Source organism: Colobus angolensis, unplaced genomic scaffold (genome assembly GCF_000951035.1).
Source record: "Colobus angolensis palliatus isolate OR3802 unplaced genomic scaffold, Cang.pa_1.0 Scaffold180, whole genome shotgun sequence".
NCBI lineage: Eukaryota > Metazoa > Chordata > Mammalia > Primates > Cercopithecidae > Colobus > Colobus angolensis.
In genome coordinates, this window is record NW_012114933.1 from 304,022 (window position 1) to 319,987 (window position 15,966).

The following is a 15,966-nucleotide window of genomic DNA, read 5'->3' on the forward strand; positions in this document are numbered from 1 at the left end:
CAACCAACAACTAGAACGTGCAAAAAGTAAAAGAACATAGGAAAATTATAATAATTATTTTTTACAATAATGAACTCCATACATTTGAATGGGGACATTTGGGAACAAACAAAAGCTGTACAAAGTTACAAAAATGCTCCCCCAAAAAGCTCAATGCAAAGATTCCATTGTTATCAGATTTGAAAACAGACAGGTACGCACAAACACACACTTTCTATTCATATTAAACAGAAAGAGAGAAACAGTTCATAAGACTAGAGGACAGTTAAAAACTAGATGTGTATTTGGAAAAACCTAACTATTGATTTAATCGCTAGGTGTGTGATGTTTTAAATTCTAATTATACAATTTTAATATTGTTCCTAAACCAGATTAATCACTCTTAGGAATTTAAAAGACTGAGATTACTTTGGAAACATGGAATCCAAAACTGTGAAAGAAAAAGCAGAGAAAGCAGGGCTGGGTTTAATTTTGGAGTTCCTTTCTTGCTTCTCCTTAGCACAGTGACTCATTTGATATCATCTTTACTTTCTCTGGCTAAAGGTCTTCCAACAGGTACACAAATTCTCTTCTTGACCTAGAGTGATGTAATGGATGTACCAGCAGGAATTAATGAAAACATAAGAGTATCTGCAAATCAAAATTGATTCTCCCTTTTCTCAGGTATCCATTTTCTGGGGAACCATTCTTAGCCCTAGCATGTCTGGAATATTTTCCTCCTTTGTGCGCCCCCAGTAAAACATCCTCACCACATGAGATTCCCAGCACACTACTGGTATGTTTTTCCCACCAGGCCAGGAACAGGGATTACCACTTCACAAAGCAAAAAGCAGCAGCTTTGTTTAAGAAAAATTGCTTAAACCCTTATTTTGGAATGCCTTATTTGAAACATGATACATTTACCAGTCAGTGATATGTTATGACTCTCCGAGGAAAAGTTATTTGCCATCATTTCTTCTCTGAGAGGTAGACTTGTAAAAGGCGAATCTATAAGAGAAAGAACACGTGATTACACTCTTACCAAGAGTAAATGACTATCTAAAAACTACTTTGCAACAGCTAAAATACTGTTGAGAACTATTAATGAAAAACTGTGTTTTCAGAAAGCTCAAAGTCTTACATACTTCAAAGACATTTAGAGATATATTAGACTATTAAATGTGAAAAAATTTTCTGATTTTTTTTCTTTTTTAACCTAAAAATCCCTACTGACTTACATCAGATGGCTTTTTTTTTAAATAACGCCTTCCATTTTTATTATACTATTATAGTTTCTTTACAAAACATAAAAAAACTGAAGATAACAAAGAATTATATGAGAGCACCGGAAAATGGAAAGACATGAAGAGGCAGAGAGAGAAGATGAAAGAAGAGCGACAGGCAGACCTTAATAAAGGAAATTTAAAAATAAAATTGGGCTTCAGGGAACAGAGAAGATAAAATGGCTGACAGGCCACTTTGGGTTGCTATTTGTTTTCCAGCTACCGTTACCAAGAGGCATGCCCTCTATCACCTGACTTTCAGTTTCCTCTGCCTCTGTCACTTCTCTCTCTTTTTGAACTTTCATTAAAGAAACAAGGTTTCTATTTCCACCTCTCGCACTCTCCTCGAAGTTACTTTATTTATTTTATTATTATTATTATTATTTTATTTTTGAGACACAGTCTCACTCTGTCGCTCAGGCTGGAGTGCAGTGGCGTGGTCTCGGATCTCTGCAACCTCCGCCTCCCCAGTTCAAGCGATTCTCCTACCTCAGCCTCCCGAGTAGCTAGGACTATAGGCGCCCACCACCACACCCAGCTAATTTTTGCAATTTTTGTAGAGACAGGGTTTCATCATGTTGGCCAGGATGGTCTCATTCTCTTAACCTCATGATCCGCCCGCCTCAGCCTTCCAAAGCGCTGGGATTACAGACGTAAGCCACCGCTCCCGGCTGACAACATGGCCTAATGTTCCTTTTATTTTAGAGTACCAGACTTTACCTTCCAAGAAACCACTCAAATGTATCAAACAAGTCAGAGAAGGTGGAAAAAAGGCTTATTATTGTAAATTTGGCAGCATTATTTAAATTAAATCCCATTCAATTTAAATGAAACCTGAGCCATTTTTATTGCACTTTTTAAAAATAATCTGTTCAGAAAGTTATTTCTAGTACAATATTAGATTTCCAGTTCTTTCATTTTCTTATATGTATGAAAGATGTAATCAAAGTTGGTGATCCCTTTCGTTACTTTAGCTTTAAAACACGGCTTTTACAATATTGTCTAATAAAATAACGTACCTGGCAGAACCTAACTCTCCAACAGGCTGTGTTCCTAAGGTTTAATCACCTCTAAAACAGCTCTGGAAGTTTAATGCACTTCCTAAACCACCATAGCACATGTATACCTATGTAACAAACCTGCACATTCTGCACATGTATCTCGGAACTTATAATACTTTCAAAAAAGAAGAAAAAAAGTCCTTAAATAACGTATTAAATCTGACTACCCTCTCACAATGATTACATAGGAAAATATGTACGGAGTTTCTCACTGGGCTATCAAGTATACAAGACCTTTCCTCCAGTCACATCTAGTAGTCATTCATTCATTCATTCATTCATTCACTCATTCATTCATTCATATTCATATCCATATTCTCCCTCTCCTCCCATTACCCTCCCTCTGTCTTTTCCCCCTTCTCTCTCTTCCACTTCCCTCCCACCCTTCCCAACTCTCTCTGACACACACACACACACACACACAAACACACACATACACACTGCTTAAAAGAAAGGCTCCCATAAATGTTATTTTCCTAATGAAAATTCCTTGTTTCCATTCTTGGGGCTAGCATACTTAGAAGTTATATTAAAGACAAAATATTTCAGGAAGATCAAGGCAGACGATACTCACTTACGGACAGGAAGCCAGGTGGGGGTGGATGAGAAGGAAACAGCTATTCTACTATATCATCTGTTCTGTGAAGCCTGCAAAATGTAAGCTTTGGTATCTTTGCTTTCCTCCCCAGGGATACCTCCACTACAGAGCAGAATACAATCTTAAGGGTTCTTACTATACTCTTTAACCTTTTTGAGATTTCCAGCATCATTTATTATTATTGTTCACAGTATCAGTAAGAGTGACATACACTAAAGAAAAAATGTGTTCTGTCATTCTTATTCCTATTCCACTTAAGTAAGTGAAGATACACAATATCTGATGCACACTTGGTACTGATGGGGAATATGAAGCTGGGCAAACTTGGTCCCTAAAGGGCTATATGGATAATAGCAGGGGTTAGGCCCACAATTTGAGATTGAGAGTCATTAAAATTTCAGAGCAGCACCCATTAATGCATAGTATACACCAAAACTAGTCAGTATATTTTATACAAATTGGCACATGGGCTAGAGTGTGAAGCCTGAGCCTGGTGGTGGAAGGAGGGTGAAGATAATTCCAGGGAGATGAGCTCCAATGCTGGGGCTACTCTCCCTTACTGATCACTAGGACTTGTCATGGATGGGCTCAACAGGGACCTGTGTTAGAACAAGGAGAGAAAATGAGTCGAAGTTTGGCTTTGGCAGAATCTAAGCTGATGACAGTTGAAGGAATCGGAAAGGAAGGAAACATCAAGTTTCCAGAGGTAGGGAAGTCTGGGTATTTCTGGAATATACAAGCTGTTGAGGCCATTTCCAATTGAAGGCTCACATATTAAAAATACAATCAGACATCCATAAACCAAACACCACCAGTACCTTAACTTCATATTCCCTTTAAAGCATTAATCTTGATCAAGCTTCAGGTTCCACTGAAAACGCCCCAAGTGCAAAAGAACATGTATTACTGCTGTGTGGTTTTTGCCTTAGGAAAAGTCCCTTAAAGAGGCAATATACAGAAATGCCTTAAGTGGAAAAGCAGGGCAGCCTACAGAAGGTATTAGGACAGTAAAAGAAGTTCTTTGTTTAGGCAAGATATTTTTTAACCAAAAAAGTGAGAATGTAAACCTTATTGCTTTTAGTTGGAGGACAGCTGGCAGGAGGCTGATTCAGTGAACACTGGGGTTTAAAGGAAATTTGGCAGGAGACTCAGGCAGATGTGGTTTGAATACTTCCCTAAAAGGATTAGGCTGAGTCACAAAAAGAAGTATAAAATGGAGAGGAAGGAATCTGGGGTCTTAATTCAAATTCTGTCACTGACTTGTTACTTAGGGTTTCCAAACGCAGTATGCCCAGCTCAGTGCTTTGAAAATATGTCTCCACTGTAAACCTCACCTGATAGGGGAAAAAAATGAGGATCAGAAAAGTTGTATAAATATGAGCAATGATGCCAAGATCATAACATGCATTTCTCAGTTATCAGACTCACCCTTTCTTAATCATTGCTGGAAAATTTCCATATAGCATTCTTTTACAGGTAGAGACAAAAATATCAACATGAAAGAGTAACATCAAATATTTGCTCAAGAAGTCAAAAGACTTTTTTCTCCCTTTGCAGGGCAGATGAGGCATGAGACTACTGCATCAAAGAATTGAGTAACATCTTAATTTTCACCTGTTATAATTTTCTGTGAAATAGCAAAATGGTCTCTACTTAGTTTTTCACATATTATATTTTAAAATGTGTGTTGCTAGAAGGGCTTATAATTTGTTCTACTAAGACTTTCAAGTGAAATAAACATGCTATAATTCTACTTAAAGGTATTAAGGTAACATTTTCACATATTTCATTTTGAGGGCTTCATTTAATTGAAGTTGGGAAGAAAAATAATTAACACTAGAAAACTGTATTGGGTCTTAAGATTTGCTTTTTTAAATCAGTAAATAAATGCAACTACATCTCTGATTAAGAATAAACATTCTCTCTAAAGCCCCCCAAATCCCTTTATTATATGTTAAAATCTTGGAAGGGTCTGAACTGAATTAAGAAAAAAGTGTAACAAGCAACTACTATTAAAATAAGTTTATTATTCTTTCTCTTTACCTTTCTCGCCTCTATACTGATTGCTATCAACATGCAGTACTTAATAAAGCTTAATTTTAACATTCCAATATACAGCATTATAAATGTGCAACTCAATTACAGAAACACTGATAGGAATGAATATTATATCTTATTCATAAAATGGAGATTTGGAAATAAGAATATATTTCCTCATGGAAGCAATATTATATATAACCATGTGATCCCATGCCAAATTGTAAACGCCACTTAAGCCATGACACGGTTAAACGTTAGCTTAAAAATACCTAATTACTAAGTAAAATACTGATTACACACAACACATGGAGAATTATGGGTTTTAGGCACACAGTGCCCTATCCCCTGTCCATAAACGCAGCAGAAGGAGGAGAAAGGAAATAAGGCATATCTGAGTCCTGGAAATTATACTCCAGAGAGATTCATCCAAAAAAGAAAAACAAGGGGGGGAAAAAAAAAAGCTTGTCAAAAAATTCTAGTTATCGGGGCTGGGTGTGGTGACTCATGCTTGTAATCTCAGCACTTTGGGAGGCTGAGGCGGGCAGAGCACGAGGTCAGGAGTTCGAGACCAGCCTGGCCAGCATGGTGAAACCCCGTCTCTACTAAAAATATAAAAAATTAGACAGGCATGGTGGCATGCGCCTGTGGTCCCAGCTACTCGGGAGGCTGAGGTAGGAGAATTGTTTGAACCCAGCAGTCGGAGGCTGTAGTGAGCTGAGATCACACCACTGTACTCCAGCCTGGATGACAGAGTGAGACTCCATCTCCAAAAAAAAAAAAATATATACACACACACACACACACACACACATATATATATACACACACACATATATATACACACACACATATACACACACACACTAATCCTGATGGGGACATTTATAAGTCAGACTTTCTAAGTCAGGGACAGACAATACTCCACATAGAGAACTCTTGATATTTTCTGCATAGTATGGAAACTATTAGACAAGAAGCCTTTACAGACAAGCTTTTTTTTTTTTAAGGCCTACTGACAAGTACAACGTACACTTTCACCAGTCTTGTAAAACTATTTTAAAAACCAGATGGTATAGGAATGGAAATAAACTGATCTTTTTAAAAAATATATAATTTTGGCAATAACATACATTTCAAAGGGCAATGTAAAAATTCTCACGTTTCAAATCACCTCTACATGGGTCACTAAGATACTTTATCAGTAAAACTTATGCCAAATAAAAACTTATTAAAAAATAAACCCCAAAAGTTAATAACTAAGATTTCTATTCTTTCTAAAGACTGTAGATTTGTTAAATGTTTCCATCGTTAGTCTATTCGGTAAGAGATGGGATTTTTTTCAGTGGCTTTCAACTGAGGGTAGTTTTGCTCCACAGGAGACATTTGGCAATGTCTGAAAGCATTGTGCTTGTCACAATTGGGGGAAGATTACTACATTTATTTAGTAGGTTACATTAGTTTCCACATCAAGTTACCACAAATTAGGTGTCATAACAAATGACTACAAATTTGGTGGCAAAAACAACAGAAGTATATTCTTTCACAGTTCTGGAGGCCAAGAGTCTGAAATCAAGGTGTTGGCAGGGCCTTCATTCTCTGAACTCTCTAGTGAAGAATCCTTCCTTGCCTCTGCCTAGCATCTGGGAGTTGCTGGCAACCTTGGCATTCCTTGACTGGTGGTAGCTGCATTAGTCCAACATCTGCCTCTGTCTTCACATGATCATCTTCCCTCTGTGTATATCTCTGTACAAATCTCCCTTTCCTTTCTTTTATAAAGACCACAGTCATTAGGTTTAGGGCTTACTCTAATTCAGTATGACCTTATTTTAGTTCATTACATCTGCAAAGACTCTACTCCCAAATAAGGTCACTTTCACAGGTACCAAAGATCAGGGATTAAGCATATCTCTTTGGGGTGTACAATTAACTCACCACATATGTAGAGGCCAGGGATGCTGCTAAACATTTTAGGATAACAGCTTGCCAGGACAAAGAATTACCCAACGGAAAATGCCAATAGTACCAAAGTTGAAAAACCTTGATTTTGAACAGGTACATTGGCAACCCTGATTCTTCAATGTGATGAATCTTAATAATCTTCCAATGGCCCTGTGGCCCTAAATTCCTGTTCTGCATAGTTTAGGTGCAGACATTTTAAAGTATGAACACTTTTTGCCACCATTCCCTCCCAAGAACACCCTACCCTCCTGACAGGGGTCTATTTTGAGGACTTTTTATGAAGGAAAACCACATGCTGGATGGACGCTGAAATGCAAACCAGGAAAACAGTTATAGTTATTAGCTATCTTACTGCTATTGGCTAAGTTAGAAAAGCACTTTGGGCTTCAAGATCAATCAAACGAAGTATCTAAATTCCCTTTCAGTTTCTCAGAAGTATATAATTGTAAGGCTATTAAAAGCTTCTGGTTTGGGATTAGAGACACATTAGTACGATAACCTCAATAACTTCAAAAATGCCAGGAAAATGCTATTTTCAAAGAAAAGAATAACAACTCTTTAAAGGCAACATTCATTATTTCTATTCTAACATTATTTGAGATAGTCTATGTTTAAATAGTGGCAATTTTTATCAGGAATAGAGTTCATTTTTAGCAAAGTGTTGTGAGGTTTGTTCTCCTACATCAGCATATATGTCATAAGTTGTTAATTTCTAACATTCACCTTATATTGTGCAATATGTGAGACCAGCTGTATAAAGTTAATGTCAAAAGATTACATTCTAGGACAAATAGCCTCAACACATGTGATTTGTTTCTGTTGGAGGGCATATATACCTTTGGAAAATGATACCTAAAAACATTAACAGATTTCTCAACTATTGTTTTAGTTTAATGCCTATGTAAACTGAATCTTTCTCAGGTAAACTAATTCTTTTTGTTTCTTTTCAAACAATCTCAAATTAGCAGAAACATTTCAAGAACAGAACATTTTCTCCTCTGAACCATGTGAGAGTAAGTTTCTGACCTGATGTTTCATGCCCCACTAAAACATTACCATCTATTTCCTACAAAGGACATTTCCCATACCATCCCAATATAGCCATTAAAATCAAGAAATGAATATATATGAAGCACCATCTTGTCCCTATACCCCATCTAAATTTCAAAAAAAAGTCCCTATAATGCACTTGGTAGCAAAAGGTTTCAGCTCAGAATCAAACATTGTCATTGGCTGTCACTTCTCTCTAATGTGGCTTCACTCTGGAACTGCGACAGTCTCTTCTGACTTTCATAACCTTGGCACTTATTAAAATTCCAAGACAGTTCCACTGAAACATGATTATATTTGAGGCAGGCACATTTGGCAGGAACATCATAGAAGTGATGCTGTGCTCTTCTTACCAGATCGTCTCAGATGGCACACCATTTTTTGGTCTTTGATCGTTTGATTAAAGTGCTGTCTGCCAAGCTTCTGTATCTTTTCCCCTTGACATTAATAAGCATATTCTGAAGAGCTACTTTGAATCTTTAGTACTTTGTACCCCATCAAATTTTTCATTGATTCATTTTTTAATTTGCAGTAGTTGGTACTCATGAATCCTCATATTATTAGATGGGTTATAATCCACTAATATTATTATTTATTTTGATGCTCAATTTTGTCCCAGATTTGTCCAGTAGGAACCCCTTCATGTTGGCTCCTGTATCTTGACATGACTCATTATCCTTTGAGCACTCCACTGCTTTCTGGCTCAAGATGTTCTAGGCTTATCTGCTACTTTCCCACTAAAGGCCTGAAATCAGCCATTTCTCCAAGAAGCCTTGGTTACTATTAGCAAAGAATGGTATTTAGAATCCAAGATCTGGGGGCTAAGTATACTCATCACTACTGGAAATCACTGCTAAGAATACATGTGCACACATTCGTATACACACACATACAACTTATAATGTATATCATACACATATATGTATATGACATGCATATGTATTCATCATACATATATTTACACATATACTTGTTTAAATCTATATACCTATATAGACATAGGTAAAGAGACAGGGATTTAATGTCATGGGTTCACAGGGATACTGTCAACTGCAATCCAACACCACAGGGTTCATTCTACTTTTTCCCTATCTTTATTTCATTCTTCTCTAGTGAAAAACCTAGATCCTATTATCGTTCCTAGATTTAATTATTTGATCAATCACCCTGTATATTACTAAACTCTCATTGCCACTGCCACACCTGCCCCACAGAGATGTCTTCCTTACCCACTCAGGCTCCAACCTCCATCGCTGGTCTGACCCTCCTACATGCTTTCCTCCACATTTTGTTTGGGATCCAATATCACCCATCTGCTGCTCCTGCACAAAAGCCTTGTTAAATCAACTCTGGGACCCTGTGTCAAGCTGCCTGCTGCAGAAGCACCCATTCACTGTGCTCAGGCCCTAACACTCCACACCAGGCTGCCCTCCTGCCTGGATGCCATCCTTACCAGGGTCAGCCTCAGATATCCTGATCTGGGCCCCTTGGGCTCCATCCACTTAGTAAGGATGTCTCCTTGCTCTTCCCCATCAAATAACTATAGGACCTATCGAGGGAAAGATGAGAGGGAAGAGGGAAGAGAATGAGGGTGACAGAAGATGAGGAAGAGTCAGTTGTCCTAATTCTTAACAAATGTTTTAAACGTATAATTTTTTTGTGATGATAAATTTAGGGTAAAAATGTTCATGCATCAGAAACATCACTATTAAAGGTAGGCTTAGGCTGGGCACGTAGCTCTCGCCTATAATCCCAACACTTTGGGAGGCCGAGGCAGGAAGATTGCTTGAGCTTAGGAGTTCAAGACAGCCTAGGCAACATAGTGAAACCCATCTCTACAAAAAATACAACAATTAGCCTGGTGTGGTGGCATATGCCTGCAGTCCCAGCCATGTGGGAGGCTGAAGTGGGAGGATCCCTTGAGCCCAGAAGTCAAGGCTGTAGTGAGCCATGAGTGTGCCTTGGTACTCCAGCCTGAGTGACAGAGTGAGACCCTGTCTCAAAAATTAAATCAATGAATGAATAAATACATAAAGGTAGGCTTATGGCTAACCTGTTCCCTTTAAACAGATTTTAGTCTTTGATCATTTGATCAAAGTGCTGTCTGCCAAGCTTCTCCACCATAAAGTTACTCTTTTTCCCTTGATATTAATAAGCACATTCTGAAGAGTTACTTTGAATCTTCAATACTTTGTGCCCCATCAAACTTTTCACTGACTCATTTTTTAATCTACATCAGTCAGTACTCATGAATTCCCATATTATTAAATGGGTTGCAATTCACTAATATTATTATTTATTTGATGCTCAATTTGTCCCAGATTTGTCCAGTGGGAACCCCTTTAAATGTCCTTAAAGGTAGAAACTGCTAGCATGTTCTACTGAGATATGGACTAACAATGTCAGACATATGTGGGTGCTTGAATAATATCTGCTTCAAAAATATTTATTACTAGAAAGCTGCTGTGTTTGGGGTGAGGGGTTAGTAGGGAAGGGGGTTCACAAAGGGAATGTAAAAGCCATGTCCTCTGGAAGTTAAAAGGATCATTTAAAATGATTCCACTGCAAACATTTTTCAAAAGATAAACATGACCCATTTCTCCAATTTGTGCCACGTAATAGTAATAATAATGATATTTAAATACTCCCACTGATGTATCCTTTACAAAGATATATTATATGTCTCATTTAATCAAAAAACCTTAAAAGAGTCTCTGTACCTAATTTTATTCTAGGACTCAAACTGTGTCAGCATGTCATTCAGTGTAAGTCAAACATTTAGATGCACAGGCTATGCTGTCAGTAGCTCTGAACTTTCATAGACATTTCCAATTAGCTCAGAGAGACAATTGGATATTGTGCTTAAGCACTGTGTTTAAGAAAACGGGCACTGGATGGACCAACGCCCAACTTCCTGCTCTACTGCTTAACTAAGTATGCGTATTTGGGCAATTACTTAATCTAAGCCCCAATTTCTTCATCTTGAGCCCAGAAGGTCAAGGCTGCAGTGAGCTGTGAATGTGCCTCTGCCCTCCAGCCTGAGTGACAGAGTGAGAACTCCCCAGGAGTGCAGAGGTTCTCAGAACTGCGATACTCTCAGATGAATTTTGAAAGGTGAATCAGGGATAGAAGAATTGGGGATACCCAGAAGGGAGAAAAACATCCTGGACAATTCTTTTTTTTTTTTTTTTTTCAGCTGGAACTAAAAAAATGCTAACTCATAGGGCTATATATATATATAACTATTCTTATTATTAAAATTTGACTCAAAGTCTTAGGTTAACAGAAAACCTATGTCCAAGTATGTCTATACATCTAGGTAAAAAATATCCAGTAAACCTCACAATATCCTTTGGCAAAGAGAAAACTAAATTTCACAGAGATCAATATAGAATCTAGAAAACAAGCTGAAAGTGCCTGACAATTTTTAATTCTGGCTTAAATTCGATGCTAACATCATAACTTTTGTCTTGTACATTATTCCACAATTTTAGCTTAAGTGGAGCTAAAAGGACAGAACTTATACCATATACATAGAGGGACATCCTCTCCCCCCATTCATCTTATTGATTTACACCTTCATTTATTCCACTTTCATTTGTTTCCTTTTTTCTCTCTCTCTTTAGAGATATTCTCTGCATATCAACTTAACCCTGATGCCTATGGAATAAGTATTTACCTAACAGTGCACTCTCTAGACCATTATCATTTTAAAGCTGTAGTTTTTAACCAGCTTAAAATCACATTTAAAGCTACACAGGGAGCTGATAAAAATTCTTAATGCCCACACTGAATCCCAAGCCAAATGAACCAGAGTTTTATAGGGAAAGATCCAGGTATCAGAATTTTTCAAGCTCTCTGGTGTTTCTGACATACAGTCAAGTAGAGAATCAAAGTTCTACAATGAATCCAGAATGCACTAGTTCTCAGAACTGCAATACTCTGAGGTGAACCAGGGATAGAAGAATTGGAGATACCCAGAAGGGGGAAAAAATGTCCTGGACAATTCTGTTTCTTTTACTTTCTTTCTTTTTTTCTTTTTTTTTTTTTTTTTGTTTGAGACAGTTTTGCACTGTCACCCAGGCTGGAGCTTAGTGGCACCATCACCATGATAGCTCACTGCAGCCTCAAACTTTGGGCTGAAGCAATCTTTCTGCCCTGGCGTCCCAAGTACCTGGGACTACAAGTGTACATCACCACAACCGCACTTTAAAAAGTTGTTTTTAATAAAAAAGGGACCTTGCTATGTTGCCCAAGGTGGTCTTGAACTCCTGGATTCCAGCCATCCTCCCACCTCAGCACTCAAAAGTGCTGGAATTACAGGCCTGGACAATAAGTGATATGATGGAAAAGAGATGTGGCACAAGGAAATTTAGAACTGGAGCAACCCAAGATGTTCTGTCCAAGTTGTTAACGAGACCTTTTAAAAGGCATTTATAAAAATTAATAGTCTTACCTTTTGATTATCCTTCTTTCTCTATGGTGTATTACAAAAATTCCACATATTACAAGCCCACGAAAATAAATTCCCATGAGAGTTTGAAAACTTCTTGCAGAATAATGTCCCAATTTTAGTTACTGGTGGCCAATATTTACCTTGAGAGTAGCTTGAGAGGTGGTGGTGTTTTATTACCCTTACTGGCTGCTAACATTAATGACACAGAAACCTGCAATAGGTTGGATGGAATCCTTTTAACATGAAAAGTAATTATAAACAGGTGAAGGTAAAATGGCAACTTTCATGTTGGCTTTGGTAATGTTTTGCACGTAATCCCTCTGTCAAAGTATCTTAAACAATAAAACAACAAGCAACAATCACACACACACGCACACACACATTTTGTTTTCAAAGACCACGGTGTAAAATGAAGATACACACACGTTATACTGTAAGTTGTGGCTCTTTGGTTGGCTGGTTGGTTATGAAGTTTTTCCCCCTCTCGACTCTAAAAAAAAAACATCCTCGGCAAGGTGAGGTGGCTCACGCCTGTAATCCCAGCACTTTGGGAGGCCGAAGCGGGCGGATCACCTGAGGGTGTGAGTTTGAGACCAGACTGACCAATGTGGAGAAACCCTGTCTCTACTAAAAATATAAAATTAGTCTGGCGTGGTGGCGCATGCCTGTAATCACAGCTACTCTGGAGGCTGAGAGAGGAGAATCGCTTGAACCCGGGAGGCGGAGGTTGCGGTGAGTCGAGATCACGCCACTGCACTCCAGCCTGGGCAACAAGAGCAAAACTGTCTCAAAAAAAAAAAAAAAAAAATCCTCAAAGCCAACCCACCTGCCAAGAGGAGGGAAGAAGGTAAGGGGGAGCCTTACTCTGGAATCAAGAAAACGTATTAGGCCTTGGGAAAATGTGGCTTTCAAAATTCATTCCACATTTGCACAAGCCAAGTCGCTAGCTGGTCCCTGCATCCACCTACACACCCCACTGCCCTCTTCCTAGGAAAAACCAGACTCTCCCCCATTACCTACGCCCCCGAATTGCGGGGCGCTGTTTGTTCAAGACTCGCCCCGAAGAGCGCAGGAGCCCGAGCCGCCCCAGTTCCAGAATTCAGCTTAGGTGATACAAACGTAGCCAATGGGAGGCCGCCGCCGCCGCCAATCGCCACCCACCCTTACCAGCATCCCGGCGCCTCTCCCCGCCACCCTTGCCCGGCGCGCCGGCTATGCCCTCTGCCCGCAGGGACCCAAGCCTCGCGCTCCCCTTCCTGCGCGCCCTCCGCCCTCCCTACCCTGGCCCCTGTACCCATCACACCTAGGGCACTGCCGTCCGCCGAGCTTGGGCGCGCGGGGGCGAGAAAGCACTGAAGGAGGAGGAGCAACCGGGGCGTAGGCGCCCTGGCCGCCAACAGGCCGGGGAGGGCGCGCATGGAGCCGGAGGGTCCGCCTCGGTCCTCGTGGAGACTGCGCCCTCAGCTTGCTGCCGCGGGTGTCCGGAGTCCCTGCGCACACTCGCCGGTGGCCCGCCGCCCGCAGTCAGTGCCGCCGGCAGGGCGCTGAAGAAAAGGCGGAAAGGGAGGGGCCCGGCCGCCTTGCCCTATTCCCACGAGGCGCTCTCACCGCGCCCGGCCCTCCACCAATTATGCAGCCCTCAGCCGGCTGCTGGCGTTCCCGGATGTGCGGTGCTACTTCCCGGCTGCAGCCTCTCTGGCCTCCGCCCTCTCCTGTCTAGCAGGTCCAGGTTGGGAGAGAGCTTGGGCAGGTTATGTCTAGCCCATCTGCTGGGGAGAGGTTGAAACTCTCCCTGCAAACTGGCCTTTGCACTTCACCTGAGGCAGGTTTCACTAATTTCCTTTGATGGGAGAGATGAGAGTATAGAAGACTTTTCTCCTCCCCGACCCTGGACATCTTTGGACTTTCTTATGAGGGAGGCTTGTTTTTGCGCAGGTGTAAAGGTTCTATCCAGCTGCCAGACAACTTGTACTAATCTTTCTTTGCTTTGCCTACCAATCACACACACCTTCTCTTCTAGCCTCTGAAGGCTTAACTGGTTTTCTCTGGATGAAGGTTTCAGAGTCCCAAGGCCCCATACCGTGTCTGATTTTACTTTATTTTTGTTTGTTAAGCCTAACAGCTTCTGAGGAGCCACCTAGAGCTCAAGAAGCAAAAGCTACTTAGAGTAGATACTAGATAAACTGCACAAGACGTTGACCTTTGTTAAATCTGAACACTGTTTAAGATAATGCTATCTCTCACCCACAAGGCTGTAGTTTGAAATTTTCAGTGCTCTAACCAAATTGAATAAAACAACTAATTAGTGCTTTATCCAGGAGGGAAGGAGAAATCTATAACATTGAAACACATTGATTTGATTTCTCTCTGGGATGTTATAACACATTGAAAGATATTTTATAGATTTTTCACGAGCTTTGTTTCCTCTCCCTGTATTTTTTGAAGTTCAGCTTTCACATTCGTAAATTCAAAGTATATCAGCGTTAAAAAAAAAAAAAAAGGATTGGAAATAACGTAAGAGACAAATTTTGAAAATAGAACTATTTAACCAAACCTATGCTTACTCCAGGCAGGAATGGTTAATTTTTAATTGATACGTATTACTAAAACATGTCCGTTTCTGGTTTAGTATTATATGCGCAAAACTTTGGAAACAGAATGTAGATTCTTCAAATTAGCAGTGAGAGAATATGAGTAATACAATTCATTCAACAATATTATCTACCAGGTGCCAGTCATTGTGTTCAAAAGAGGTTGGATAGGTACACATGCACAAATGCATGCATGCACACATGTGCACACGCACACACACACAAATTAGACAACTGTTTATCTGTGAATGACAAAGCTCAGAAAAGCCTCTTCTCAGAAAATTATGGTAACAATGATTAAAATCTTTTGAATGAAATTTTAAAAGATGCCTTCAGGGCATCTTATTACACTGTTGACCCTCTCAGGGCATTGACAGGACTTGCTAAACCCAAATTGCCTAATCAATGGCAACTACATCACACCTCTTTCTACCCTGCATCTGGTCTCAGGACTAACTGAACACATTTCCCTATAATTAGGTAGAGTGTCAACAGTAAGCACTTCTCACCTCAAACTAAACTCTGACTGACTTTTCCCAGTTAGTCTCACAAAATCCTTAGACACAAATTCACCCTTCTTCTAATGAGCTGAACTTACTTAAAGAAACATTTTTTCAGTCGAATCAGCGTATTTATGCCCAGAAAAACTTACTTGCCCAGGTTGATGCTGATCCCCACTGTTGCTTTTGCTGTTAGAACAAAAAAGTTGAGAAAGAAATATAATTCTCATTTTGCTAAGCATTTTGAAAGTCTTTTCATCTTTGTTCCTGTGCTATATTTAGATATTTGATATTTCCAGCCTTATCCACACTCCACTTTTTCAAATGCTCCATATCCGTTAAAACCAGCTTATCAACTACCTTCCCTATATAACTTTTTCTGACCTTTCTGGTCCAAATTGACCTTTCCCTCCTTGGTGAAATAAATATTGCAACAAGCACTTTGACAC

The 15,966-nt window shown here is 39.6% G+C and overlaps 1 protein-coding gene across 3 annotated transcripts in view; it reads right to left on the reverse strand.

Annotated features, from left to right (window-relative positions):
* EMB (embigin) overlaps positions 1-14,093 on the reverse strand; it is a 59,345-nt gene extending 45,252 nt beyond the window's left edge. Inside the window, exons 1-2 of one of the 3 annotated variants that reach the window (XM_011939332.1) lie at positions 13,730-14,093; positions 904-987 (exon numbers count right to left, since the gene is read on the reverse strand). In XM_011939332.1, the coding sequence (XP_011794722.1) occupies positions 904-987; positions 13,730-13,844 (199 nt within the window). In that variant the 5' untranslated portion in view covers positions 13,845-14,093. Of the gene's footprint in view, positions 1-903; positions 988-1,217; positions 1,479-13,729 lie in introns of those variants that run through there. The other 2 variants (XM_011939334.1, XM_011939333.1) reach the window with 2 other exon arrangements.
* Positions 14,094-15,966: the final 1,873 nt, after the last annotated feature.